The sequence below is a fragment of the Drosophila biarmipes genome, chromosome 2L, assembly GCF_025231255.1.
Source record: "Drosophila biarmipes strain raj3 chromosome 2L, RU_DBia_V1.1, whole genome shotgun sequence".
In the NCBI taxonomy this organism is placed as follows: Eukaryota; Metazoa; Arthropoda; class Insecta; order Diptera; family Drosophilidae; genus Drosophila; species Drosophila biarmipes.
Window position 1 is genome coordinate 3396860 of NC_066612.1, and position 27567 is coordinate 3424426.

At 41.3% G+C, this 27567-nt stretch overlaps 2 protein-coding genes across 5 annotated transcripts; one reads left to right on the forward strand and one right to left on the reverse strand.

The window, feature by feature from the left end:
- Positions 1–415: 415 nt before the first annotated feature.
- Positions 416–25637, forward strand: LOC108029107 (polypeptide N-acetylgalactosaminyltransferase 5). Of its 4 annotated transcripts, none has more exons than XM_050884807.1 (11): positions 416–567; positions 1084–1112; positions 18146–18915; positions 19003–19349; positions 19409–19575; positions 19694–20012; positions 20067–20244; positions 20516–20696; positions 23241–23380; positions 23441–23674; positions 23738–25637. In XM_050884807.1, the coding sequence occupies exons 3-11, from the start codon at positions 18736–18738 to the stop codon at positions 23882–23884; spliced, it is 1893 nt and encodes a 630-aa protein (XP_050740764.1). In that variant the 5' UTR covers positions 416–567; positions 1084–1112; positions 18146–18735; the 3' UTR covers positions 23885–25637. The 4 variants fall into 4 exon arrangements, with proteins under 4 accessions (XP_050740764.1, XP_016956707.1, XP_050740765.1 ...); XM_050884808.1 differs by having other exon boundaries at positions 443–567; positions 1051–1112; XM_017101218.3 differs by lacking the exon at positions 20516–20696 and adding an exon at positions 21967–22147 and having other exon boundaries at positions 434–1112.
- Positions 25638–26027: 390 nt separating this feature from the next.
- On the reverse strand, positions 26028–27275 carry LOC108029108 (60S ribosomal protein L37a). Its single transcript, XM_017101220.3, has 4 exons — positions 27237–27275; positions 27112–27166; positions 26915–27043; positions 26028–26319 (listed from the first exon to the last, which is right to left on the reverse strand). Exons 2-4 carry the CDS (start codon positions 27112–27114, stop codon positions 26173–26175), a joined length of 279 nt encoding a protein of 92 aa, XP_016956709.1. The 5' UTR covers positions 27115–27166; positions 27237–27275; the 3' UTR covers positions 26028–26172.
- Positions 27276–27567: the final 292 nt, after the last annotated feature.

Here is a 27567-nt window from a genome sequence, read left to right on the forward strand (position 1 = left end):
CCCGAGCTGGTCACCCGAAACATCTGCTGTCCGCTCTCTCTCACCGAAATGCGTTTTACCGACCCTTACGGTGGCTTACGTTTGCTTACGTTCCCTGAACCTTACGTTTGCCGGTGCCCCAATTGCGTTGTTCCAATTGGACAGTTGGGAAACCTTACTACATTTCTCAGAAGATGGAAGAATTTTTGTTTCTTAAATTTGCTCTATCTATCAGTATTTGTATCAGTCTTTCTTAAGTTGGTGAGAATATACAGCCCCACGATAGTTCTCTCGTGCCATTGCTTGCAGTGATACGTCGGAGAGCGGGAGAGCGATTCCCTTGCGTCCGGCCACCCCGAGAGCACTCGCCAACTCTCTTCGCACTCGCACTCGTTCGCAGTGTTGGTGAATCGGCGCTCAACTGAACGAAAACCGTCGTCGTGTTCGGGCAAGTCGATTTCTGTGTTGCCGTATAAATGCAGTGTTGGCGGCGTGTTTGTTGGCAGTCGAAATTTTTTTGCTTCGAGTGGGCTATGTCGCGTCGCGCGAGTTAATTGCTAATCAAGGGATCTGACAGTGCAGTGCAGTGTGAGTGCTGGTACTCCGGGATAAAGTCGCCTGAAGTCGGGGAAATCAGCAGCGGACGCATACGTGTGCACTTGATACGCACTCGCGGCACACACGCACACGGGCGTACGCAACAGAGAGTTGTGGCTGTGGTAGTGGAAGTGGAAAGTGCAGCAGGCGCGGTCCACGCGATATACGTACACACGTACATATCGGTAATTCGGGCATACGGACGTGTAAATAAACCGGGTCGCCCACCATCTAGGGGCGGTGCTACGCCCTCCGCCGGACTCGCAATCGCGGCAAACGTGTTCAAGTCCCGAATCTCCCCTCGCTCGCTCTCCCACTCCATCTCCACCTCTCTCTCGCCGTGCGTGCGGCTGTGTGTGTTAGTTAGTGAGCGGCCTGCGTGTGTGTGTGTGTGTGTCTGTTTTTGTTGGTCACTTTAATTCGCCACATACACACACTCTCGAAAAAAAATAAAAAATCGCCTTAATCCTGCAGCGTTTTTGTTGTTCTCCGCCTTCATCCTTACAGCCTGCGGCTTCCAGAGATTTTCCCTTCGGGTAAGCGATTTCCAACGAGACTCTTCATGTGTTTTCCCCGTGCACTCGTGCACCTATTGGACTCTTAATCACAGTGCGTTCGTGAACTTGATTTCGATTGGAGGTCGAGCCAATTAAACCGGTTCGTGTAAATACAATCCGCCGAGCTGAAGATGCCTATTCTCGTTTTTCTGGCTAAATGCAGTTTTCCCGCTTAGTACCCGCTACTTTTTTAGTTGCAGGGGTGCATTCTGCTTGGTACTTGCCAGTTCTGATCTTACAGGTAGATAGATTATCGGGATCAACAGTTGATTCAATGGACCTGAGATGATTAAGATCCCGAAGATGCCTTTCCGATTCACTGACTAAATGCAGTTTTCCTGGTTAATATTCATTGCTTTCTTGAGTTGGTACTACATAGTACTGGCCAGTTCTGATCTTACAAATATATTCCTTATCGGGATCAACAGTTTAGTCCATGGACCTAAGGTTCTTAAGACCTCGAAGATAGTATCCGTAACATTTTCTGTTAAGAGGGATATATTCTATATAGTACTTGCCGGTTCTGATCTTATAAATACATACATTCTTCATAGCGATCAAGAGTTGCGTTCTTATAGAAGTACAGAGACTGAAGACTTAAAATTTTTTTTCATTCATTTGTTATAAAATATATACCTATAATTTTATTAAAAAAAATATTTTGGTTTTTATAATCTTTATTTACAGTATAGTAAATAATGGATATCTCTAAGTCGAGGTACTATACCTTGTGTGAGACAGCAGCTGTTCTATGCTGTACGTGTTCCGGCAGAGGCTGAGCAATACGTTTTTCATAATTTTTAAGATCGCAAATTTGGAATACATTTCTGAAAAATGTACAAAATATCTACATTGAACTTTTTAAGAAACCTCTTTCGTTGTTCGTTCATTACATTCTCCACATCCGAAAATAATATTTTATGAAACAGAATACTAATCAGTGGATATCTCCTAGTCGAGGTACTAGTTTCCCCCCTTTTCCTGCTCCTATCTCGTGGCATTGCCAATGCATTTCTTTTATCAGCCCACCGTGGAACCGAGTGCATTAAGGTCGCCGCTTTCCACCTGCAATTAATGCCCAGAGCTAATGACAATGGGCCACGTACTTATCGGCCGCACTGTAATGATGATAGTGACCGCCGGATCGGCGGAATATAATGCCTCACTTGGGTCGTGACTTTTCGCCGGGTGGCTGGCTATGGAGCCAATGGCAGGGCGACACACAGAGAAGAAACCCTGATTGTGGGAAAGATTTCGCGGGAACATTTCCGACTGATTGCTCAAAGTGCTATTGGGTGCTTTTTCGGTTGAATTTTCGGAGGTATTACTCATTCGGCTGGGCCACATTGCTTTTAAAATGTTAAAACTGAACGTTTTGGTGTTCAGATAAGCAAATGAGCCGTGATTATTTTTGCATTTAGTTATATACATATAATTAAGAGCATATTTTGATGTTTCATAGTTGAAGGAGAAAGGTACCCCTATCATTTTCCGGAAAGTCTTATCGCCATAAATATGTTTAGGCAAGTTACTGGGTTGGCTTTTCGGTGGAATTGTTTAGTTAGCTAACCTTATCTCAAAATATATTTAAATTTGGCGCATAGACCAAAATTAGACCAGCTCTTGCCATACTTTAATATACCTAATATAAATGATAAGATTTCTTAAATACTAACCAAAATAAGCTGCTTCTCATGTTATAGGTCCAGCTTAAGCTTTCGATTAGCCGGAAGACCCTGAGGTCTTCTGGCTACCGTTCCGCTTGAGCCCTGCGATCCACCTTGCACTTTGCTAATTAGCCACGCCCACTGCGCGCCCAGCCGCCCCCTATGACACGGCCACCTGACCTCGGCCTCTGCAGCCGTTGTTGTGTGCAAATGAAGCTATAAAACTGGCCCATGCCGCCAATAAACGAAAACTTTTTGCTGGCCACTGGCCACTGGCCACTCTTAATGGCCTAGAGATCACCTCCACCTGCTCCTCCACCCAGGCTGCCCAGTTTGGAGCACCGTGTTATCCGTGCCCCTGCCTCCGACTCCCGCTCTCCTCTACAAATCCAACTCTTGGAGGAGAAAGCCATCAACGCTCCGTAAATTCCCCCGAGCAAACACCGAAACTACAATAACAACGAGTGCGAGTACATACCCACACACCTGCAACTACAGTTATGGCTGGCAGCGTGCAAAGAAGAGGCTGCAGATGGATAGATAGATGCTGGGCCAGGAGAGATTTCCCCGCAGCAAAGCGGGTTTTGCTGCGTCGTAATTGTCTAGGATGGAGCTGGGGTTTTATAGCACTGTCATGCGGTTTTGTTGGGTTTTCTTTGGTCCGCAGACGGACGGCAAGAAGTGATAAAGCTGGCCCAGGTGAGACGACAAAATGCCGTGGCTTAAACACAGTTTCCTGCTCATGATCGAGTTTGTGATGGCAAGGCATGCGGCTCTATAAATAGGCGAGATATCTGGGTTAGAGAACTGTCTGCGTTGACGAAGCTGTTAATTGGAACTCTTATTTTTGGAGGGGAGAATGTCTGACTTATCTTTTTCTGAAGCAGGTTCTTGCTATTGGTTTAGAAAATACAACTACTTTGTCTTTAAAAAGATGCTTTATAATTCTTCTGAATTGTTTTGTAGATTTCCTAACTTTACTAAGGGGTTATACAGAGGTCTATTAGGTAATGTTGAGCTTCTTCTTTTCTGTGGTCACTTTCTCGTTGAAAAAACACGCTGGCTGTGTCATCTTTTATGGTCGTGTTGCAGTTGCCTGCTGCCACTCGTGGCCAAATGAAGAAAACTCATCCCGGGTTTTAGCCCCCTGCCGTACGCCAACCTCTCATATCAACCCTCTTTGCTTTTCCGAGCTTGATTGAGTGCAGCAAGTGTCCATCGGGGGCAGTAAACAAGGCGTGCTGGGTAGCTGCACAGGGAAAAATTAGCAACTGGTTTCATAAAGAGGAAATATGTGTAATTTTATATCATTTAGATGAATATGGTTTTAAAACAATCACCTTTTTGAAGTGATATACTAAAATATATAATCCTTTTTCAAAGTTTTCATATATTTTTGATGAGGCTAATAGTAAGACTGTCTAGAAACTGGTATTATGAGTAGGAAATGTGAAGTATAGAGCAAGTCATATATCACTTAGTTGATTCATCTTTATACATAAAAGGTTTAGATAACTTGTCAATGAAAAAAATAATACGATTTTTTTAGAATCAGAAATATCAAATGGAATCAAGAAATATATGAAACATATGATATATGTTAAGATCCCAAATGATAAATGGAGTTATGGAATATATAAGAATTATTCAGGGTTCCTGATGAGGATAAAACTAAGATCATCTTGGAATCTCAAATAATTAATGGAAATATGAAATATTTAAGCCATATTCAAGGGTTTAGATAAGAAATAAACTTAGATCATCTTGAAACTGAAATAATAAAACCGAATAGGGGAGGTTTTTTTATAAAACTTCACATTTTCAACCAGTCCATCTTGCTAATTCGGTGGTGAATCATATACCAACTCCCCTGAAATGTCGGAAAGTGCTCCAATGTCTTCCTCTGCACCGCCAACTGGTGACACTCAGTGGCCAAGTGCTCCGCCGGCGGCATCTCGCTTTTCACATTATTAAACGTTAATGAGTTTTTAAGACTTGTTTGCCATGTGGGCGATGCAATGCGACGCGATGCGATGATGGCGACGGCGATGGCGATGGCGATGGCGATGGCTGTGCCGACGGTGATAGTGAAGAAGATGGAGTGCTCGAGCGCTGGAGCGCTGGAGTCGCAGCCTTGAAACTGCAATTGGCCGTCATGGCCAAAAGCAGTCGGAGCGGGGGTGGGGGCAGCGAAAATGGGTAGAAAATACGGCGACGGCACAGCAGTTGCAAAACCAACAGAGTCGGAGCCAACTGGAGCTACAATTACAAGCATCATTGGCCTTATTTCTTTTGTTTTTTCATACCCGTTTTCGGAGCTGCTGTTTCGAGTGTCACAAGGTACACGTTGAAAAAGAAAAGAGCCCCAGCTGACGTAGCTGACTTGGTATATTTGCACAGCTTTCGCACTCCCCCACCTGACTGCCTCGCTTTTTTGTCGTACCCCCAGTCTCCGGAATTTCGGGTCTCTTGGTTGCGCTTTTACGGGCTTCCGAAAGTGATTACGCGGCATTTAGCACCAGAAGCGGAATCTATTCCGCAAATGTAGCACTTTTAGTTCTATTCTTGGCACTTAAGCGGGCTAAAAGGTGTTTATAAGCTGCATTTCCCTGCTATTTTCCCAGCTCGAGACGCTTCTGAAAAGGTATAAATTACATTTTTTGTCCAGGATAAGGATGTGGAGGAGAAATCGGGGTTATTTGAACAGGAATCCTTTGTATTTCACTTTTCCTTTAAAACATATTTTCTGTAAAGTAAGAACTGCTTGTGGGTGCCATTGAGTGCAATACTTGCTACCTCCCTCCCTTGTTTTTCCCATTTCCCTACAACCTATGTTTGGTTTTCGTTGGTTCTCCCATGAGTTGGCAGTTTTTCCCCTCGGATTTTTCTCCTTTCGTTCGCCCTAAACTGTAGTCTAATGAAAATGCCTTGATTATTTATGAGCGTAAATTAAAAATTAACAGTGCGCCGCCCACTGCACCCACACGGGCGCAATTCAATTATGTTGCATATATTTCATATTGCAATGGCAGCGGAAATTTATGAGCCATGCCCCCAGGGTCGAGCTTGACAAAGCCCGTCCGAAAGCGGGACCCGAGCCCAGACCCCATCTCAAACGCAAGCCCGGTCCGCTGAAGGCCCAGCCGAGTCGTACTGGAGCGAACCAGCCAGCCAAGCAGCACCGCCAGTAATGCCAAATTAAAACAACGGGCTGTGAAATCTGTCCAGTTTCTATTTTCACCACGTAATTGGTTTATTATCCAGTGATGAGGCTTGAAGTAATACGAGTTAATTGAAACTCAACCATCCAGGAACCTTACTGATGTGTTGTATCTATTTTTCTGAATTGAAAGGCCTTTATTGTCATTAAATAGCAATCTTACTAAGTGAGTAGCGCCTCTATTCTGAAATAAAAAAATAATAAATAGAAGAAAAAAAATTGTAGTCATTATTTCAGTTTTTATTATAAAAAAGGCATTTAATTATTATTAATTAACACTCAGAAGTTTATTTTAAGAGTACAAATCTCAAAACAAAAAAGAATTTCTTTAATAATTAGCAAAGCATTTAAAATTGTTAAATATTTACCTTACTTTATGAAAGTTATCGATGTAAAAACGGGAAAATAATTCAAATAATTGAAAACCAAGCACTTTGCCAAGTACACTTACCTGATTTGTGGTTGCCCGCCAAGTATGCTGGGTTCCAACCTCCGGGAATAACCAGATGGGCCCGGAAAGCAGCCAAGTTGACAGCGCTGAGCCACCAAACGCGCCGGCAACAATGGCTGCATTAGCCACAAAGGTCCAGTGCAGCAGCCAGCACAGCATATTTACCAAGGCTGGCAACGCAGCTCCGCTGGCTGCAATGCAAAGCAGTGGGTGGACGGGTGGGCTTGCACTGGGCTGGCGGCTTGGTGGCCCCATAAATTCTGATCAGCTATTAGTGCATGAAAAGAAGCCGGAAAGAATGTTCTGCTATCTGAGGCACTGGCAGAAAAGCGATAGGGGAACATTGAAATAACATTTACCTAACATAATTTGGCACTCTCACAGTCGAGGTTTTCCGATTCACGTGTTGCCCCCGGGCAGAGAGTCACCTCTTCCAGCTAATTACTACGGTTAAGCAGCGTCGAACGTTACGCAAGGTACTTTAATTAGTTCAATGGCACTTGCCTTTCCCCTGCCGCGTGTTGCCAATCAATTTGTGTGTCGGGAAGGCAGCCCAATGCCATTTGCATAGCCGATAAGCTGACAATGGTAACATCCAATGATGAACAGAGGCGGAACAATGCAGCCTCTCGTTAAACCCATCCGGGAAATTAATCACTCAATGGTTCCAAAAACCATTTGTATTGGGAGTCTCGAACGAACAGTAAATAGAATCATCTGCCGAAAATGTAAATACTTTTAATGCTTAATCTCCTGGCTTCAGGTTATATATATACTTTTAAAATATCGTTTGCACTTATAAGCTGCTTTGTCTGTTTTCCCCGACCCAAAAAATGTATTTGTGGGTAAATGCTTGCCAAATAACTTTATTATTTGCTTACATTTGCTCAGAAACTTTCCTAGACTGTTGGCAAAGAGTTTTCTCCTCCTTTGCCCCCCCTTCGCAAATAAGTTTGGGCCAGAGCTTGATGAATTCCAAGTATCTTTGACACAATTGATAGTGATAGATGTCGAAATGTTCTATGGCTAACAAGTCTCGATTCTCCTCTTGCATTCACACATACAACCTGCACATTGTTGGATGTTCTCTCTACAGCTACAATTTAAAATCCCTTGTGTAAATTGAAATTTAAATCTGCAGATGATGTCCCATTATAATCACAATGCGCAACGATGACTCAGAAATTCTTTGGCATAGTGTCGGGGTCTGGCACTTTGCGTTAGTTTGTTGTGGCGGCGCCCGGCCGAAGATTATGAGGTTGTGTAAGCCTGCCTTTCCAAACAGCAAACGAAAAAATAATAAAAAATCCAAGGGAGCAGAAATAAGCAAATGTGTGCCATAGAAATTTGTATTCCATTGTCATGGACACGCATCACATGAAAACGAGGAGCCAAATGGAAATGGGGGAATAAGTCCGGCAGTCACTCATATGTTCCTACAGCCGAGGGTAAGATTATAGCTCTGAAGTGAGGATATGAGAAATGGAAAAAAATTATTTGCCAATTTGTTTTGTTTTGTTGCTTGGAAATATATTTAGGGTCAGAAAGTAGTTAAAATATACCAACATATTTTAAGAAGTAAAACGAAAAAAAAAAAAATTGAAAGTGAAAACCGGAGCCTCGTTGATAAGGTCTAGCAATCACTCATATAGTACATTCTTAAACCTGGAAAAAAAATAATTGTGAGCAATTCAAAGAAATCTCCCAATCTTATCTAGTAATTTACCTGTTACACCTACAGTTAAATGTTTGTGGTGCTTTATTAGTCAAATATCCACAATATGATGGGTGTAAAATAATAAACAAAATTACCCTAAGCAAATATTATTAAAGAGTAACTGAAAATGAAGACACCAAAAGTGGGTAGCTATTATTATGGCCCCAAATGTGGATATGGGCGGCTGTGGGGAGACAATTGTCCCCTACATGAGTCTGAAAACTGAGAGGAGAGTGCAATAAAAGTAGGACAGTGGGGAAAAAATAAGAAGTCGGCGGGGGAGATGGGGGCCACAGCCTGCTGGCAAGGAAGGCGATTAAGTCAAGGCAATAATAAGGAAATAACATTTTAATGGGACAAAGAGGAGATGCTGTGTGTGTGTGCTTGCCAGAAGGGGAAGGAAGAAGTCCGCCGAAAAGAGAGAGGGGAGGGTAGGGTGTGCCGGCGGATTGAAAAACCGCAAAAACAGTCGAATCACGTCCACGCCCCCTTTTCATCCGCCGCCCATGGCATCTGTGTTACTTCCGAGTTCGTTCATGCGTGATTGGTTTTTGTGATAAGAGTGGGGACTGGGTATTTTATTCGAAAACCCACTGACCTGGTTTGATTCGATTTGGTAAAACTAGTTTAGCTGATTGAATTGAGTTTGTAAGATAAAATACAAACGAATGAGAAGCGTGCTATTCAGAAAACTCATTTTTATACTGTTCAAAGCTTAAAATTGTAGAAAACATTTAAATAAAGTAATAAACTTCCAACATCATAAAGACAAAACAAATGCCTTTTAAAAGCCAATTATTTCCCTAAATTTAGTTCACATTGCATCTGGTAACCATCGCGTACCAGCAAAGCACCCGAATTTTCAAATTTTCCAAAACAGTAATTATAATCCCATTTAATTAAGTCAACCTTTCTCAATGCATAATTGGCTTAATCGCATAAACGAAGCTGCCGGGCATAATTAGAGGCAGAACAAAGCGAAACAAAGGCAAGTTAATGATGCGGGTAGAGGGCCAGGAGGGGGCTTCCGAGGGTCCGGGTTCAGGCCCACCCAATGATGGTCCAAATAGAATAACCATTGTGCCAAATGTCAAACCTCGAAAAACTTTTCGTTTGTTCCACTTATTTGTCTGCCCTTTACGCGCAGGGTTCCTTTTTCATTCTTTTTTTATTTTGCCCGCCTCGTTTTCGTGCAAAGTTTTACAAATTGCAGGAAAGTGGTATAGCAAAAAAAAAAACAAAGTTTGTTTTAAATAAAAAACGCCGCAGAAAAAGAACTCGAGTACTGTAAATGAGCAATTGCTATGCAAACGCTGGGTCGCTTAGCATATTTCTGCTTTCTAAACGCCCCCGCCTCTTACTTATCCTCTTCTGCTACATTTAACACAGCGGAATCTTTTCTTCTCCCCCATATTACTTTCCTTTCCCCTCGATACACAGAACTATGTTCTGAGAACATTTGTATAATTTTTTTAAACAATCATTTATTCAGCTTCTTTCCTTATCTTTTTTGAAGTGAAGTGAAGTTGGCTGCGCTTCAACAACCGAAATTTTCGTGTCATCGATATCTATTGTATATCGATGCTCAAAATTCAATTATAGAAAGTACACACTAGAATGCATTGCATAATATACCAGCATGCTCACACTTAATACCATTTAATATATATGTTTACAATAGAAATTTCTCCCTGTGTACACATGCCGAACATTAAGCTCCGATTCTCTGTCCTCCTCAGTTGCCCATTTCGTCTCTCTTTCTATTTACTTTTAATTAAAATGCGAGTCATGAAATTTTTTCTTTCTTCTGCCAAAAGATTCCACAAGAAGAAAAGACAAAAATTAGCGCAAAATCCGCTTTATGAGCCTGGAACAGTTGATTGCAAATGATAATGATGATGATAATATGTCCCCATATCCATATACATTATTCAGTTGTCAATTTTCGTATTTCGACACATTTTTCTTGGTTTGGTGACAGGTTTTCCCCTCCTATTTTCTCGTTTTTCCTCTCGAAAATTCCTATTTAATTCGTTGTCATTTATTTTCTCCATGTTCGGCGGAAAAATCTCATCTTCAAAGCAATTTTTATGGCTTTGTCCATTTATGTTGATTGATGCCCAACCACAGCGCAATCAAATGAATTACTTTTGTGGTTTTTTAAAATGTGTTTATTTACTTAGCTCGGCTTGCGTTTATTTGGTTTATTAACTGGGTTAAATTTAAATTATATAAAGCTCACATTACTGGCAACAACTGTAAGCAAATAATGTATTTAAGCAGCTGCATAAGAGGAGTTTCTTTGGTTAAGCACACGGCGTTATTTAAATTGAAATATGTGTGCCGAATGTTAAGAACCTGTTGTGTTTCACTTAGTTAGGAGCGTTCCCCAGACGTTACCCTTTGTCGCGCCCCTCTGGGGGACTCTGTTAATTGCTATTCCCATATCTCTGAACACGACTGGATTTTATCGGTGGGAACAGTAGAGCTTCTTTAAGTAAGACCACTTAGTAACTTGGTGTCTTAAGGGAGTTTAATTAAGTATATTAATGTAAAATATATTAAAGATAGCAGTATTCCTTATAATGATAATCTTACTTGGAAATATATATTATGATAATAATAGTTCTAAGAATTCCAAGAATTGGCTTTGATACCAACACTTAAAGATACAAAACTGGTATGTTATAAAGTATATTGATATATCATTAATACGAGGGTCTTCTTTATAACCTAAGTGCTAATATTTGCCATTAGAGGAAAGAAAGGAACTGATAACTATAAGGAACTCTCATGTTATCATCATAAGCTCCCTCATAACTCATGGTTCTGATGATTCCCAGAACTGGCTGATATATCGTCATAGGAAAGTACGACTGCGCTGAGAGCAGGGTCTGGTGAGGGGGGGAAATTAGCATTTTATTAGCTGAAATTGCGAGGCGTTGTCATCGTCGCTGACGACGACGTCTTAGTTCATTAACCTGCCGGACGGACTTGGCTCGCATTTGTTTTTATGACTCCAAAAGCCAGCCCTGTGTGGATTGTGGAACCCGTTCGCTGCTGTGTGGGGCGTATTTATAGCGCTAATTTGTATCATTTCATTCCCGGGCTTACCGGCTGCTCTGCATGCCGACATGAAACCGAAATAAATTTTATTTGTGTGCAATATAAATTACGCGCCTTTCACATCAGGCAGTCGGCGGAGTTCCAGAACTCCCGAACTCCCGAACGCGAAGCCCCCGACATTTCTGGCAGTTGGCCACAGATCATGAAAGTGCCCCGGTCCGAGTGCAGGGCCCCGGACACCTACAACAAGCATTATCCCCAGAGAAACCAGGGGGAAAACAGGGAACAGTCTTGATATTTATGAGAACTTTTTTATTTCAGTTCGGCGCGACTTGTTGTTGAAGTGTGGGCCGCCAGACGAGTGCTCTTAATTGTACCAAATATTTTCAGGGCCCGACCAAGTAGGATGATTTATACGCGGGGCGCATGCTGGGGCATTCAGATGATGAATTTATGTGTGGAACCTGTGCTGTTTTGGGGTATGCAAAGTAATGTCTGGAAGTCAAGTGGTAGCGGTTTTATTTAATGTCTGTCTATTTGTCAACATGTTGTGCAGGTTAAATTAGGTAGATTTCTCAGGAATGTAAATAATTTCAAGAGATTTTTATATTTTCTACTCCGTCTCAATGGAAAACTAATATGTTAGGGATAATATTGTCTTCCGCGTAACTTAGAACATGGAAATCGTTTATTATTACCTATAAACCTACGGTTAGTCTAACATGCAGTCGAGAAAACGGTCATAAAAATGGTTTTCATAAGTGAAAAATGAAAACGATTCAAGATCTCCTACATTATATGGTATAGTACGTCTGAACAAATCGAAAATTGGTACTATGTTGTATTTGGAAGTCAAGTGGTAGCGGTTACATTTTAATGTCTGATCAATTGTCAGCATATTATTAGCATGTTAATTTAGGCAAATTTTCTTGAAATCTCTTTATTTTTATTATTTTATAGTCCATCTTGATCTGAAATTACTATATATTAACCATCTTCTCTTCCGCGTGTTAAATTAAACATAAGTTCTTGACATTGAAGATGTTTGTTAGTGTAAAGTAACAGTTAGTTTAACCTTCGGTCGAGAAAACGATCGAAAAATGATCAATTTTCATAAGTTAAGAGTGAAACCCTTACCAGATATTTCATTCAGACTTCCTACACCATATTTTCTTTTATGTGTGAAGAAATCACAAGTTGGTCCCAAGTTGTATCTGGACTGCTTGCAAATGTACGAAAATCGCGGCCAGATGGGAGCCCACTTAAACCAGTCCGTCGCCTAATGGTCATCGGCGGGTCAGCAAACTACTCTCTTAATTGTACAATTTCATTAATTGCATTTAATTGCCTACGTTTTCCAAATTGTTTTCACTGTGCTCTGGTGCTCCTTTGTTTTTATTTTCCTGTTACTGGTTTGCCTGCCGTTTTTTGCACTCTTAATTGCATTTTGTGTCACAATTTCATTTTGTAAGCGTTGTCACAATAGTGGCTGGCCTCGTTTATTGGCTTTGCTGCTCTTTCCGATTGTGGTCTTTATTTTTGTCACCGCCGGGACGCGACCTTTGTCAACACAGACGCCTATTCATCAATAAATTACTTCGAACTGATTGACAACATGCACAGATTGTATCCCCACCACTGGTGGCCCTTTGACACTAGCTTACATTTAAAATAGCTATGTGGATTATTTGAAAAGTCAGTGAAATGTAGGGGAAAAAGTACTATAGCTTAATAACATTTGATGAATTTATATCCGATGGTATTGTAATGATTTCTTTTAGCCTGAAGTGGAAGCCCGTGTCATACGGCCATAGCTAATAAACAAATTGTTGCATTCGACTGGTGGTTTTTCATCATTGTGTCTTCCTGGACACGTCACAGTTTCGATCTGTTAACATTATGCGGCTATCTCCGCCTCACATCGCTTCCGCCTCGTGTTTGAGAACTTCTTGTCGGGGCTGACACAGATTTTCATCAAATTAATTGCTGTGCGCTTTTTTGAGTGCGCGCCACACACTCAACAAGCGTGCTAAGTGTTCTGGGGCACAAGTGCAGTTGAAACGCGCTCACAAGCTCATCTACAGTGGCTGCCAAGAAAGGGTACAAACATTAACCAGTTTCGAGGAATTACCTATAAAATATAATATAATATTTGACTAAGTTTAAGGAGATGAACTTCTTTTATAGCGCTCTGAAATCATGGTGTTCAATTTATTTTTGCTCGAAAAGGTAAAGGTAACCTCATAAAAAACAGCAGTTTAAATGTTTAAGTTATTTGCTTAAAAAACGCGTTTTATATGAGATTATGTTTATATTTAATCACTAAGGGTTCTGGGGAAAAAAATGTATATATTTTATTTAATTATATTAAAGATACATTTTGAAATTCCTCTTCAATATGACTGATATTATTAAAAATGTAGACCATATATATTCCTTTTTTGGAAGCATAGTTATAACTGAGTTATACGAACTCACTATCATAAAGTGCAAACTGACAACGCCTCAGAAGGCCAAAAGTTGTGCAAATTTCCGAGCATCTACTGTACATAGGAGGGGCCTGCCACGCCCCTCGCTGGCCCGCCCACGACCGCCTTATCAGTGGCAATAAACACAGCGCAGCTTGAAAAGCTTTCAGCGGGCGCCTCCCCTCGCCACCGCCCACTCTTTGGGCCCTGGTAAAAAATGTTAGCTTCCGCTTTGTGGACCCGGCCAAGATGGAGTCCAAAGGGGCCAAGAAGAAAGCGGAGAAAGGGGGTGCAGGGGCTTCTCTTTCACTGACACTGGAATATTTCAATTTATGGCAGTTTGACACTTTTTCAATGTTACGTGCTGTGAATTTTTGCGCACTGCTGAGCTCGCGTCGCGCTCTATTTTAATTAAAATCCCGGAAAATTAAATAACGACAAAAAAATTACAGAGCTGGCGCAGTGCTGCAGCATAGGGTGAAAGGCAAAACTTGAGTTCCTGTCATCAAAGTGCCCACCCACGTCGCGGAAATCCGAGCAGGAGACAGAAATCAGCGCCCAAGTTCACAGAAGTCGGCAACAATTGAAGTCGACGGTCGTACATAAATCATCAATTGCTGTCGGCACTGCGACTGAACACTATTGAGTCGAGAGTTTCAGCAAACTACTGCCGAGAACTGTGGAATTCAATAAGCAATAATTGCTGTTTATTGATTTTGAGAGCGGGCGGTGGAAAGCGTCTTCCTAAAGTTTTTAATAAGGATAACTACACTAAAAAAAATTGCTGGTAAAATTTACCAATTTATATATACTACAAAAAAGAGTATGCAGAGAAAATGATGACGTTCTCAAATTGAGTATTTGTGTTCTCAATTAGAGGATGCACTGAATTTTGGTACAAATGTTCTCAATATGAGTTTATATATTGAGAACATTAGAACTTATTTTAAGAAGAGGAACTTGAATTTATCAAAAAATTCTCAATTTAAGGAAATGTGCTTGAAGTATAGGTAAATGATTATTTTTTATAATTATTCATTCCATAAAGTATAGTAAGATTTTACATTAGGGCAACTATAGTTATTTGCAATAAATACTATACTAACTATACCAATAAAAAATACACTGATTTCTTTAAATGGAAAGCAGAGCAAGAACAAATGCATATACAACTATTTTATTTTATTTATTTATTTTTCTTATTGTTTACTTTATTGTTGCATTATTGTTTTCTGTGTAGCAACATTTCAAACCAATAAAACAAATGTATCTACCTAATAACTAAAACAACCAGCCCAATAACCAAAGCTTAATTAACCCTGTCATGTCTAAAATACCAAATTCCAATCAGACTTCTTAATTAAGGACACAACTATTTTTGGAAAATTTAAAGCCCACAATGTGTCAGGGGTTAATTAATCTATTGCATGTCCCACAAAGTGGGAAAATGCTGTGATTTTATTTTGCCGCCCAGCCCTTGTCTATTTTCCCCACTATTTGTCTGCCTCTTGAAGGCTCAATTGCTCTTTGACTATCAGTGTTATTAAGTTATAATGCGGATTTAATAAATATGCTTATAGGATGGTAATTCAATTAATTCTTGGGCAGCGAGTGCCCATTATCTGTGATTAATTCCCATTGGAATTCACTCTGGTTTTTTGCCACCCTGCGCAATTTATGAAAAATAATTGTTTGCCTTCGCTGCTGTTTTCAGCAGTTAAACTGATTACCTGTCAATTAGCAGTTCACAAAGCGTGACTTCGACAGCCGAACCCCTCTTTATACATATGGGTAGGTACCATGGACCCCCCACCATGGGCGTAATTGAATTTCAACATTTTACCAAACCAATTATGCTCTTTTCGAGCAGAACTCCGAAACTGTAAAATGTATTCATTTGACATAATTGTAATTGAATTGTCTGCAGTGGAATATTCATGCAAATGAATGGCGGCAGCACAAACAACCGTGAAACGGAGCTGTTTCAATTTGATTAATTTTAATGCGACAAAAACAGAGCGAATCGGGGCGAAAGTCCCCTTGACAGGTGGCTAAAGATGCCTTTTCAATACGCTGCCATCGCGGTAGTTTGTTGTTCTAAACTTTTTTAGGTCAGCTTTGGAGACACGTAATTAATGGGAGAAGTTTTCATTTTTTCCCGGTTCCATTTATCAAATATGTATGGAAATCACAAAGTTGTCAGGGGGCATTGAAAGCTTCATGAGATGACATTTCAATATTTTTTCCTGTGGAAATCTGTCCTGAATTATTAATTATTTGGGCATTTTTTCAGAGCGCGGTTTTAATTTAACCTTTTAGCCGTGGCCTGTCAAGAAACTGCCTGGATAATTATAAAAAGTGGAATTTATATTTCACATTTCTTGTTATCAAATTTATTATTGATGGCCTGACAGGGCTGAAAGGGCTCTCCAGCGAGCGCCACTGAAGTTTGCCTCTTTTGGGGTCTTGCACATGCAATTGCATATTTAAGCAGAGTGCTGCCCCGGCCCCGGCCCCAGCCCCCACACCCACTCGAAATCCAGCCCCGGACCCACCCTCTCCTGCATCTGCATCTGCAGCACCATCTGCCCCCGGGCAGCCTTGCCGAGCGTGTGTGTGTGCGCCCGTAACGCGATGTCGGACGGATGGTGGGAAACTGGTTTTTCCGACTGCGAGCTCCCAGACCCGTAGTCTTGTCTAGTTTGCCGCTCAACGAGGTTGACGTCGCATGCCTTATGAATGATTCAAAGGCACGTTATGTGTGCAAAAAATGGAAGATGCAAAAAGTCGTGTGAAAAGGGAATCGAAGTTTGATACACCCTACCCTACTAAGGGGAATCCCTAACTTGGTGTTGAAGTTCATAAAAAACAAATCGGCAAAGTTTAGTAACCTCACTCAAACAAATTATAGTAATTGTTTGTGAATATTATGAAAACCCCTTACTTTGTATGGTATATAATATCACCAGAAAAGTACAACTAAAGGATGAAAGTGGCAAAAGTACAATACAGTATATATTATTATTAAATTTAAACGCTATTACAAAGTTATACGTGATAAAAATACTTTTTATTAGAATTTCATGTTCGATACTAACTATCCCATTGATTTATAGATAAGACTTATGGAAGATTTATGCAATTTTTTGGAATCTTGAAACTATACGGACTTTTTAAAAGTGTTTCTATAAAATAAGACATTTATTATAATCTTTGGAATTACCTATCCTAGTGATCTGAAGATAAGTTTACTAAGATCAACAATATTAGCAATAGTAGTACATAGACCTCGAATAACTAAGAAATTATAACCTTTTTTTAAAAGATATTTTAAAATCTTAAGTATTGATAACTTTTTATGTGCTCAATGGGACCCCAAAAGTTGGCAATACCCCCCGAAAGAGTGCGATCTAAGCCAGAAAAGCCCTGGCCGAATACCGTTAAAAGTTGTTGCGCTTTTGGCCAGCTCTGCCGCTGCCTGTCCCCGTCTCTGTCACCCCAGCTCCCCGTCTCACTCCCTCCGACAGCTCGCTCGGCGTGAGTTGTTGGTGGAACCGATGCTGCTTGTCTTGCCGTTGTTTTTCTCTGCGACTATGACCTTTGTCAATGGAATTTTTGGCCAAACGGCATTTGGACAGATGAAAAAACCGCTTTTTCTCTTTTTCCCGCTTATAAACTTGCCTTTGGCATTTGGTGTGCCAAGCGCCAGAGATTCCGCGGCGGGACTCGCAGAAAAGCCGAGATTCAAGCCGGAAAAGAGGTATTGAATGTTAAGCTTTGATGCGATTTATCGGTGCGGAGGCTTCGCCATTTGCATGGAAAATGTTTGCCTTTTAGTCTCATGTGGAATCAAACAGGGGACCCAAACAAAAATATCAATAGAAATCAAATTTACAAAGCTGCTTGCTTCACTTATTATTCCATTTCTTGTTTGGCTCAAAAAAATATTTCAATTTCTAAGAGAAACCTTTGATTTCCCCTTCTTAGACAAGGGAATAAATATTATATGTATCTTTTATTGTTAGCTTTTTCCCAGGTAGCCGCCCATCACTCAGACTTATCTCAGAGTTACCAAAAGAAATATTCACTCAGCTTCAACCCCGAGATTACTCTTATAAATATGATGTCATATAGATGTGATTATTTATTTCAAACCTAATTGCAAACATAGCATGCGCCTGATTAAATTGGTAATAAATAGCTCAACAAATATCAGACGAAACGAATACACAGCTCGAAAATAAATTGACCTCATTATCTGAATATCTATTTGGTAACAAAAAGCGTTTATTTGGTTATTTGCGTATGAAAATAAATCACGCCAGCGATATGAAATCATAACTTTCATTTTTCTCTACCGCTATTCATTACGGCAAAGTGATTTATCATGATGTTAATTGTTTTCTTTTCCTCTCTTTTGCAGCTCAATAATAATAACGAAGGTCGCTGTTTTTCAAAAACCAGAGGAAACTGTTATAGGAAAATATCTGAAAGTGGTCCGGGAATGTGTTTTCCGAGGCGAAACTGGACCTGGTACTCACAATCGCCCCGGACTGGGGATCTTTCCTAAGAGGATGCGGCAATAGAGACTCTGGAAACCGAGGTCAAAGGTCAAACCGCGGGCTAGCATGAGCGAGAGTGCCAGGGAGCCACATAGACAGACAGCCAGAGCGAGGGAGACGAGACGAGAGGAGCTCCCATATGTGCCAACAACCGAACCAACTGCAAGAAAGCTAACAACATTTCACGCTTGAGGGAGCGATAAAAGTCTGACAACGATTGATAAACCACAACAACAGCAACGTACACGTTATAAACATAGGATAACCCAATCCCCACATCAACATATCTTCAACTAAAAGCTGAAACAGGGTACTAACATGATCGCCCCCTACTAAAACAAGACATTAGTATCAGATCGTCAAAATAGAATCCCAAATCGCCAAAAATCCGCAGTTAACCCAGGACTACAGCCCAGGCAGCAACGGTAGTTAACAGAGATTAGAAACAATCATGACCTTCTCGACCTTCACACGCAAGATGCGCGGGCGCATGCGCTCCAACACCTGCCGTATCGTCCTGCTCACCTCGCTCGTCTGGGTGATCTTCGACTTTGTGCTCATTGCCCGCTACTCGGATTGCATTGGCAAGGACGGATGGCGCTGCAAGAGATCCGGGGAGTACGACGTGGAGGTGGGTGTAGCATTTCAAATTCTATTTCCACAGTAGTACCATTTGGTCAAAAAATTAATTATCTTTTTTTTGTTCTTTTCCCCTTAGTTACCCAACGCTGAACGCCTGGTGGATGATAACCAGCTGGTGGACGATAATGAGATCAACACGGAGAAATCCCTAGACGGCGAGGCGGGCGGAGCTCTCATCATGGGCCAGGGCTTTGCGCCGGGCGGCATTTCCATGACCTATCCCAGCGTGGTGCTAAAGAAGTGGTTCCTCGCGCCCACCGTCCAGGAGGCCAAGGGCAAGCCGGGCGAGATGGGCAAGCCGGTGAAAATACCCGCTGACATGAAGGATCTCATGAAGGAGAAGTTCAAGGAGAACCAGTTCAATCTGTTGGCCAGTGACATGATCTCGTTGAATCGCTCGCTGACTGATGTGCGGCACGAGGGGTGAGACTCTGGTCCTTGAACAGGTTTCGAACTGGTTTTAATGTGCCATCCCCTTTCAGTTGCCGTCGCAAACACTATGCCTCTAAGCTGCCCACCACTTCCATTGTGATAGTTTTCCATAATGAGGCCTGGACAACCCTGCTGCGCACCGTATGGAGTGTTATCAATAGGTCGCCGCGTGCCCTGCTCAAGGAAATCATTCTGGTGGACGATGCCAGTGAAAGGGGTGAGTTGGGGGATTAACGGGGATGACTGCTAAGTGGTTTTCATCAAGGGAGCCATTACATGATGGTACTTTCCTCTCTCATTCGTACTTACTAATCCCATTCAATCTGAACCCATAGACTTCCTGGGCAAGCAGTTGGAGGAGTATGTGGCCAAGCTGCCCGTAAAGACGTTCGTCCTGCGCACAGAGAAGCGTTCCGGATTGATTCGGGCCCGCCTTCTGGGAGCCGAGCATGTAAGCGGTGAGGTAATCACCTTCCTGGATGCCCATTGCGAGTGCACGGAGGGATGGCTGGAGCCGCTGCTGGCGCGGATTGTGCAGAACCGTCGAACGGTTGTGTGCCCCATCATTGATGTGATTTCCGACGAGACGTTCGAGTACATCACGGCCTCGGATTCCACGTGGGGTGGATTCAACTGGAAGCTCAACTTCAGATGGTGAGTGGGGCGGCGTAATCCTTTAGAAACACCTCTTTAATCCGCCTTTCCTAGGTACCGAGTGCCATCGCGGGAAATGGCCCGCCGGAATAACGACAGGACTGCCCCACTGCGCACGCCGACGATGGCCGGCGGTCTGTTCTCCATCGATAAGGATTACTTCTACGAGATTGGCTCCTACGACGAGGGCATGGACATCTGGGGCGGCGAGAATCTGGAGATGTCGTTCCGTGTAAGGCAATATCAAAGCATTTTGCAGATAGCTCTTCGCGTTTTCTCTTTTGTTTTGTTTCAACTTTTTTTCTTAGCTGCCAAGCCAAGCCGCGAAACAAATTCAGGCCTTGCTTTAAATTAAGATTCCGTTTTTTTTTGTTTGTTCTATTATTCTATTATAACATTATTTGATAATTTAAGACTTTAAATTCGACCTAAAACAACGAAACAAATCTATTTCTACTCACGAACACAAACCATTACAACCAATCATCGATGATAACCCGCAGATTTGGCAGTGCGGAGGCATTTTAGAAATAATACCCTGCTCCCACGTGGGCCACGTGTTCCGTGACAAATCGCCGTACACCTTCCCCGGCGGCGTGGCCAAAATAGTGCTCCACAATGCGGCCCGAGTGGCCGAAGTTTGGCTGGACGAGTGGCGTGATTTCTATTATTCGATGAGCACAGGTTCGCAAAACAACAACCAACCAACAACTACAACAACCAATCAACAAATTAAACAGTCAAATAACATTCCTACAACCACAAGTCGATTTTAAATTGCGTGCATCTAACTCCTAGCCTTAAGAATTACTCGTTATCTATTTGTAATTGGCTTCGAAACGCTAACAGACAGACAAAACACATTTCGAAAAGGTCCCCCACTAAAACACTAACACACAGTAACTTTCGATCAAGCTGATATGTTTTTGAGCATAAAACTAATCTATAGCTAATGATTTCGTGTAACCACCTACTATATAAACATACCATACCCAAAAAAGAATTATACTTATAGTTAGCTATCCCTAAATATGCCATGTTACTCAGAGAGCTCCCGAATCGATGGCCGAACACATCAACTTTCCTTCCTATAACCGCACTGGCATAATCTATTTAGTATGTTCTCTTATGATTTCCACATATAAGTCAAATTCTTCTCGATGTTCTTTCAATTCCCCTCAGTTTCTCAGTTCTTCCTAAGCTCATGCTCATGCTCTCGCTCATCAAGATCAGCTAACTAAGCATAGTATCATGCTCCCGACACTTAACACTAATGTTGAATACTTCATAGGCCTAGGTATTAACGTATCCAGTAATAACGAGTTAAAACCCTAAGCTAAACGTAACCTACATACACCTAACTTGTTGCTTATTAATTATGCTTTAAGTATCCGAAGAATTGGTAATTAATTTAATGCCTCGTTTATTACCCTAAGTTGTGACTAATATTTAATCCTTAGTTGAGATCTTTTGTGTTCTGGTTGCCCTGAGGGTGGGGTGTGGTTTGATAAGCACTTTGAAGATGATTCGTAGACCATAATAACTAGTAATCTGGATATTTATAAAGTTCTGCCTCTAAATTTAAATATTTAAATATTTTTTGCCCTTCCTTAGTGCAAAGTGCTTATAATCCCTTAAAAAACATAGTACCAACTTTTAGGGGCCGCTCTTTCTTGTTTCCCCTGGATAAAGCTCAATTCAAAAGCCATTTTCCTTGAAATCGCATAAAGGTATTAGGACTGGGAGTACAGAAAGCTAGGCTTGGCTGAAACCGCTCTTTACCAACTACTCTCTACATATTATATATCTTTGTGTATATCTTTCTCGTCCACTCTTTGACCACCAAACTGCTCGATTGTACTGCTCGATTGTCAAAATAACAACCAACCACCACACACATTCAAATCCCCAATGAAAACCCGATACCACACATGCCAAACCAACCCGAAACCAGGTGTGGATGTGCGGCGGCGTCCTAGAGATCGCCCCCTGCTCCCGAGTGGGTCACGTGTTCCGCAAGTCTACGCCGTACACCTTCCCCGGCGGCACCACGGAGATAGTCAATCACAATAATGCCCGTCTGGTCGAGGTGTGGCTGGACGACTGGAAAGAGTTCTACTACAGCTTTTACCCAGGTTAACAAACTACAAAAAACAAAAACCAAAAACCAAAAACAAACCAAAAAGCAAATATATTCAAAACCTACCAAACAAACCCACAACAGAATGCTCCTCCACTTTCTCTCATGCTCACGTTCTTTTCGCCACTCTCTAATTTCTATTGTCTGTCCCCCTAAATAGTGTTTTGTTCCTTAAATATATCTCTGCATTCATAAACTACAATACTTATCCCGAGCAAGCGGCACGCCCTGCATTATGCAATGTCTATATCCACACACACAATGAATATGCATATCAATATTTATGATTTATGGCATGGCCGTGACCGAAATCCAACCGCAAAAAATAGCAACCCACCGATCAATCAACTGAATCCAACCACGAAATATCTTCTCTCCTCACCTTTTTATCTTTGATTTGCAAAAAGTTTTTGTTTTACTGGTTCCCCCGATGCCCATTCGTTTTCCCTGTGTTTTTGTGCCATTTTAGTTACGTTCTGGTCTCGTTTCCTCCACCCACCAAAAAGCACACTCACCTGCTGTCTTTTGTCTTTGTCCCCAAGCGTCCCCATTCTCTACCCCAAATAATTTATATTTTTGGGGATAAATATTCACAAAATGGGTTTAAAAACATTCAAATTTAGTGGGAGTGGTTATTAGAGACTTATTTATAAAGGTCCCCTTCCTCGGAACCCATTTACTGTATTCCTTATAGATAACTACAACTAATCAAGCTAAATGTACTTTTATATTGGTAATGGATTTTTGTTTTAGCTTTTGTTTGTTTACTAAAAGTATAAACTGCGTATATTATAATATATGTTTTATGTAGCAAACGCTTGTAAATAACATAATTGGTACTTTTAAAGGCATAAATTTTCTGGTATTAGCATGATTTTTGTGGTATCATATATAGCACTTATCTTCCATACCCGCACAAACTCTTTTGTAGTTATACCCGATCACAAAAGCATTTTAACTTGCCTTTCTAACAACACATACACCTAGTTCTTAATACACGAGACACTCGCCAGCATATGTGTTTTATTTTATAATATCCTAACATCCCGATTAACCTATGTATTTTATTTACTATTCCTTAACCCTAGGAGCTCGCAAAGCTTCGGCTGGCGATGTTAGCGATCGTAAGGCTCTGCGCGATCGCCTCAAGTGCAAGAGTTTCCGCTGGTACTTGGAGAATGTCTACCCCGAGAGCTTAATGCCTCTGGATTACTACTATCTTGGAGAGGTGAGAGTCTTAGATTTAAGATATTAATATATATTTTACTAATAATTATTCCATCCTCAGATCCGCAATGCGGAAACGGAGACCTGCCTGGACACGATGGGCAGGAAGTACAACGAGAAGGTGGGCATTAGCTATTGCCATGGCCTGGGTGGCAACCAGGTGTTCGCCTACACCAAGCGGCAGCAGATCATGTCCGACGATCTCTGCCTGGACGCATCCAGCTCCAACGGACCCGTCAACATGGTGCGATGCCACAACATGGGCGGCAACCAGGAGTGGGTCTACGATGCGGAGGTGGGTGCCCACTCTACTTACTTTTTATAGGTGAAACTTGCTAAATCCCTTTATATTTTGCAGGAGAAGTGGATCCGCCACACGAACACTGGGCAGTGCTTGCAGCGCGCCACTCGGGACGATGCCAACACGCCGCTGCTGCGGCCCTGCAGCTACGGCAAGGGCCAGCAGTGGCTGATGGAGTCCAAGTTCAAGTGGCAGGCCCACTAGCTGGCTGGCGCACCGGTCCACCACCACCACCACCAGACTACAACTAAACTCAACGGATCCTACTAACTATACTGAAAACTTCCAACCTACGTTTAATCCCCGCGCTGGCCCTTGTTTTTGACGTTACCCCGTAGCCTAAGTTTGTTCAGATCCTAAGTTCTCTCTATGCAAATATCTCTCTCTGTGTGCGTGAATGTGTTTGCCGACGAAGAATTCTTCTGGCGGCAGGATGTCTTCCCAAAAAGTAACTAGATGCGCGTGTGTGACTGCGTGAGAGTCAGTACTACAATTTAGATTATCCGTTTACATGATATGCATGTATATGTGTTTATATAGGCAGGCAGTTCTACGATTTACGATTTATCTAGGTATACGTAATTGTAAAGTAATTTACATTAGCTTCGACCAAGTACCAATAAATTGGCATTTAACCGACGTTTGTGCTTCACAGAATATGATTTGAAAAGTACATAAATTGAACCCAAGCAAGTGCAGGCCAAGCAATTGCCACAAGTGTGTCATAGCAGAACATAAATAACCTATATATACGATGATGAAGAAGGTTCTAATCCCTCCTCACCGAAAATCCAAGCACACACGACATTCCTAGCTAGCAATGTACTGGAGAAAATCTAGGGTTACTCTTGTTTTTTGTATTTAGACTATGTCACTTTATGGGTTGTTCTTTCCGTGCACCTCCCCCGTTTTGGGCTTTAAAATTGACAGAGAATCTGTTGCTTTGTACCAAAATAACGCGCTCCTCATATCACAAATGGAAATTACACGAAAATGCTTCTAAACCATAATCATTATACAATGGAAAAGTAAAATCTCTAAAAATTGCACGCATATCATAAATACAGTGTAAAAATATTTATAAACTGCATTCGCAAGAGAAGTAAACGAAAACAATGTAAATACGATTAAAGTAGCTATTAAAAATATACATTTAAATAAAATATTTATGTAGTACCTATACGATATACACATATGCGAAGCAAGCAAAACTGTACTATAAATTGCATTTAGTTTTAGGTTTAACCTTAAGTTCTAAATTAAATGTAGATTTAGTCCAACTTCGGCATAACATCAACAATAGCTATTGACTAAATATTGCTCAAAATCGAAGAACCTTACTCTCTCAGCTATTGTGTAAATATTTCGAAAGTATTCCAATCAAAAGAATGAAGCATAACCTGAGTGCAGACGGAAGTTCCACAGACCCGCGACGACAGCATACCGACGAGACACAGGCCAAGTAAAACTTTTTAGCTAAATTTATTTTTAAAAACGATTATGTGGAGAACCCATAGTTATAGAGAAACGATATATACATATGGCAAAATAGCAACTATTTTAACTGGTGACGGTGCAATTTTTAATTACCCTTTAACATAACAAACAGGAGAACGAATCCAATCAAGCTACAAACACAGGCAGGTCAAGACCCTATCCCGGCAACAATCCTATATGATTAGAGTTTATGTGTGTTGTGCAACCGGTTCACCTGGCCTACCACAACACAATAGCTGCCTATATGTTTTAAATTGTTGATTTATATGTTTAGCTAAGTATAGGTTTCCCATTTCTCAATTGTAAAATCTCTCACAACACAAAGCGAAGGAATAACTGAATGATAACGCAAAACTGAATGTAAGCCAACCTTTTCTATGAATTTTTCGTTTGAATATTATTCTTGTTTGTTTAGAGACTTTTTAAATTTTATAAATAAAAGAATGACAAATTAAGAGAAGACCTTCGAGGTGTTTTATTGTGAGATTGGATCCATCTTACGGGAAGATGTTTCGATCAAATGAAGTTAATACAAATGGAGAAACTGAAGATACGGTTGAGTTGGTAGCACAATCCTGATGCACTTGTTGCTCTTCAATCACCTGAAGCCTGCTTGCTTTTTAAATATTTCGCATTTCTTGTGGAAACTGAACTAATCATCTTATAAGAACATCACACCAGTTGCACAGTTGACAATCAGCCAAATACGCACTTACATTCGACATAAATGTCAAAATGTTAGACGTCCAGCAATCATAACCGCACTGAAGGCGCCTTGCAGTTTACTCATTCATAAGGAACTTTCTAAGAGTATTTCCATGGCTCAACGTCAATAAACATCACTTTCGCATACTGATAAAAGTAAAAAGCATTTTTTATTTTCACATGACCGGCACGGCGCAAACCACAGGAAAATCGCGTTGTCAGATTAAAACTACGGGAACTAACATAGCGGAGCATTGGATTAGATGTGTCCATTGGCGATCCGTTGATGTTTACTGTTCCTTGGTTTCGCGCAGACGACGGACGGCGGAGCGCACGGAGGCGGCGGCGGTGGTGGAGTACACCCAGGCGCCACCGGCGACGGTCCTCTTGCATCGCTTGCAGGACCAGATGCCAACGACGGCGCGCTTCATGGAGTCCTGTGAATAAGATGGATTGATATTAGTTAAAAATGATAAGTCAGCTAGAAGACTGCTCTTCATGGAGGAGAGCTATGTGGGACATTAGAGTGGACCAACTTAAACCCCAAAAAATCGGAGGGAAAAGAATGGACAATTCCGAGCAATAATGCCAATGATCACGACGTAGTGTCTAACTACTTTAACATAGTTAAATAAATAGAATGGTGGATCTATTTAAAAGAAATGCAAGTTCAGAGCTAAATTCTTATTAAAAATATTTTAATCTGTCGTCTTTTTGGAGGAACTTAGATAGAGCCTTATATAGTTCTTAAATTTCTTTAGATATAGATGTTTGGCACTAAAAACTAAAAATATTAAAATCTGATTGGCTATTCATCGTTTATAGCAAAAGCTTCCATATTTTAGGGGAATTAAAATGGTGAACTTTATAGATCTTAACTTCCTGATACAACATATTTTTCCGGAACATGGACATTCTTGGCTCTATTTTGCAATTGTAAACCAACAATCCTTATCCACTTTTGGACTTCCCTTCGTTGGGCCACCCTAATCCACATCCACATCGCCGTCGCACCGGACCACTCCTACTCACCTTTCCGCAGAAGGAGCAAGTGTACTTGCTGTGCTGGGTGATTTCCATCTTCTTGACCATCTTACGCAGGGAGGCACCATAGCGGGTACCATATTTACCGACGATTCCAACCTTCTTGGTGCGCTTGGCCTGTCAATAATAGAGGGTTACGAATGTGGTTAGTTCTTAGTTGGGTCGGCGTTTCACGGGCCTCGTACCATTTTGCTGTTTTAGACGGTGTGTTAGACACGGGAAAGATTCGCCAGCAGTAATCTGTGCACGTGCAAGGGAATTAAAGATAAATTATTATAAAAAACGTGGAGCAGAAATTTTGTACACTTACTCGCCGGAAACGAAAAATCGAAAAGAGGGAAAGTGTGACCGTGCAGTGCAGTAATACAGCAAAACACAGACGCGGCAAGGTGGGGAGCTTGGATGCACCTTTAGCCAGTACTCCTACCCAAACTTATCGAGATTTGGGATCGATTTTCTAAATCTCGATTACTTACATTTTTGAATATTTTATAGGGGGAAACTTTGCTGATCATTTAGCTTTGACGAAAACTGAATTCACTTTCAGTTCATTTAAGAAATCCTATTTCTTTCATTATTAAAAATGCATTTCGAATAAAGATTGAAATACAATGTTCAATTTCGAGGCTGACATATATATA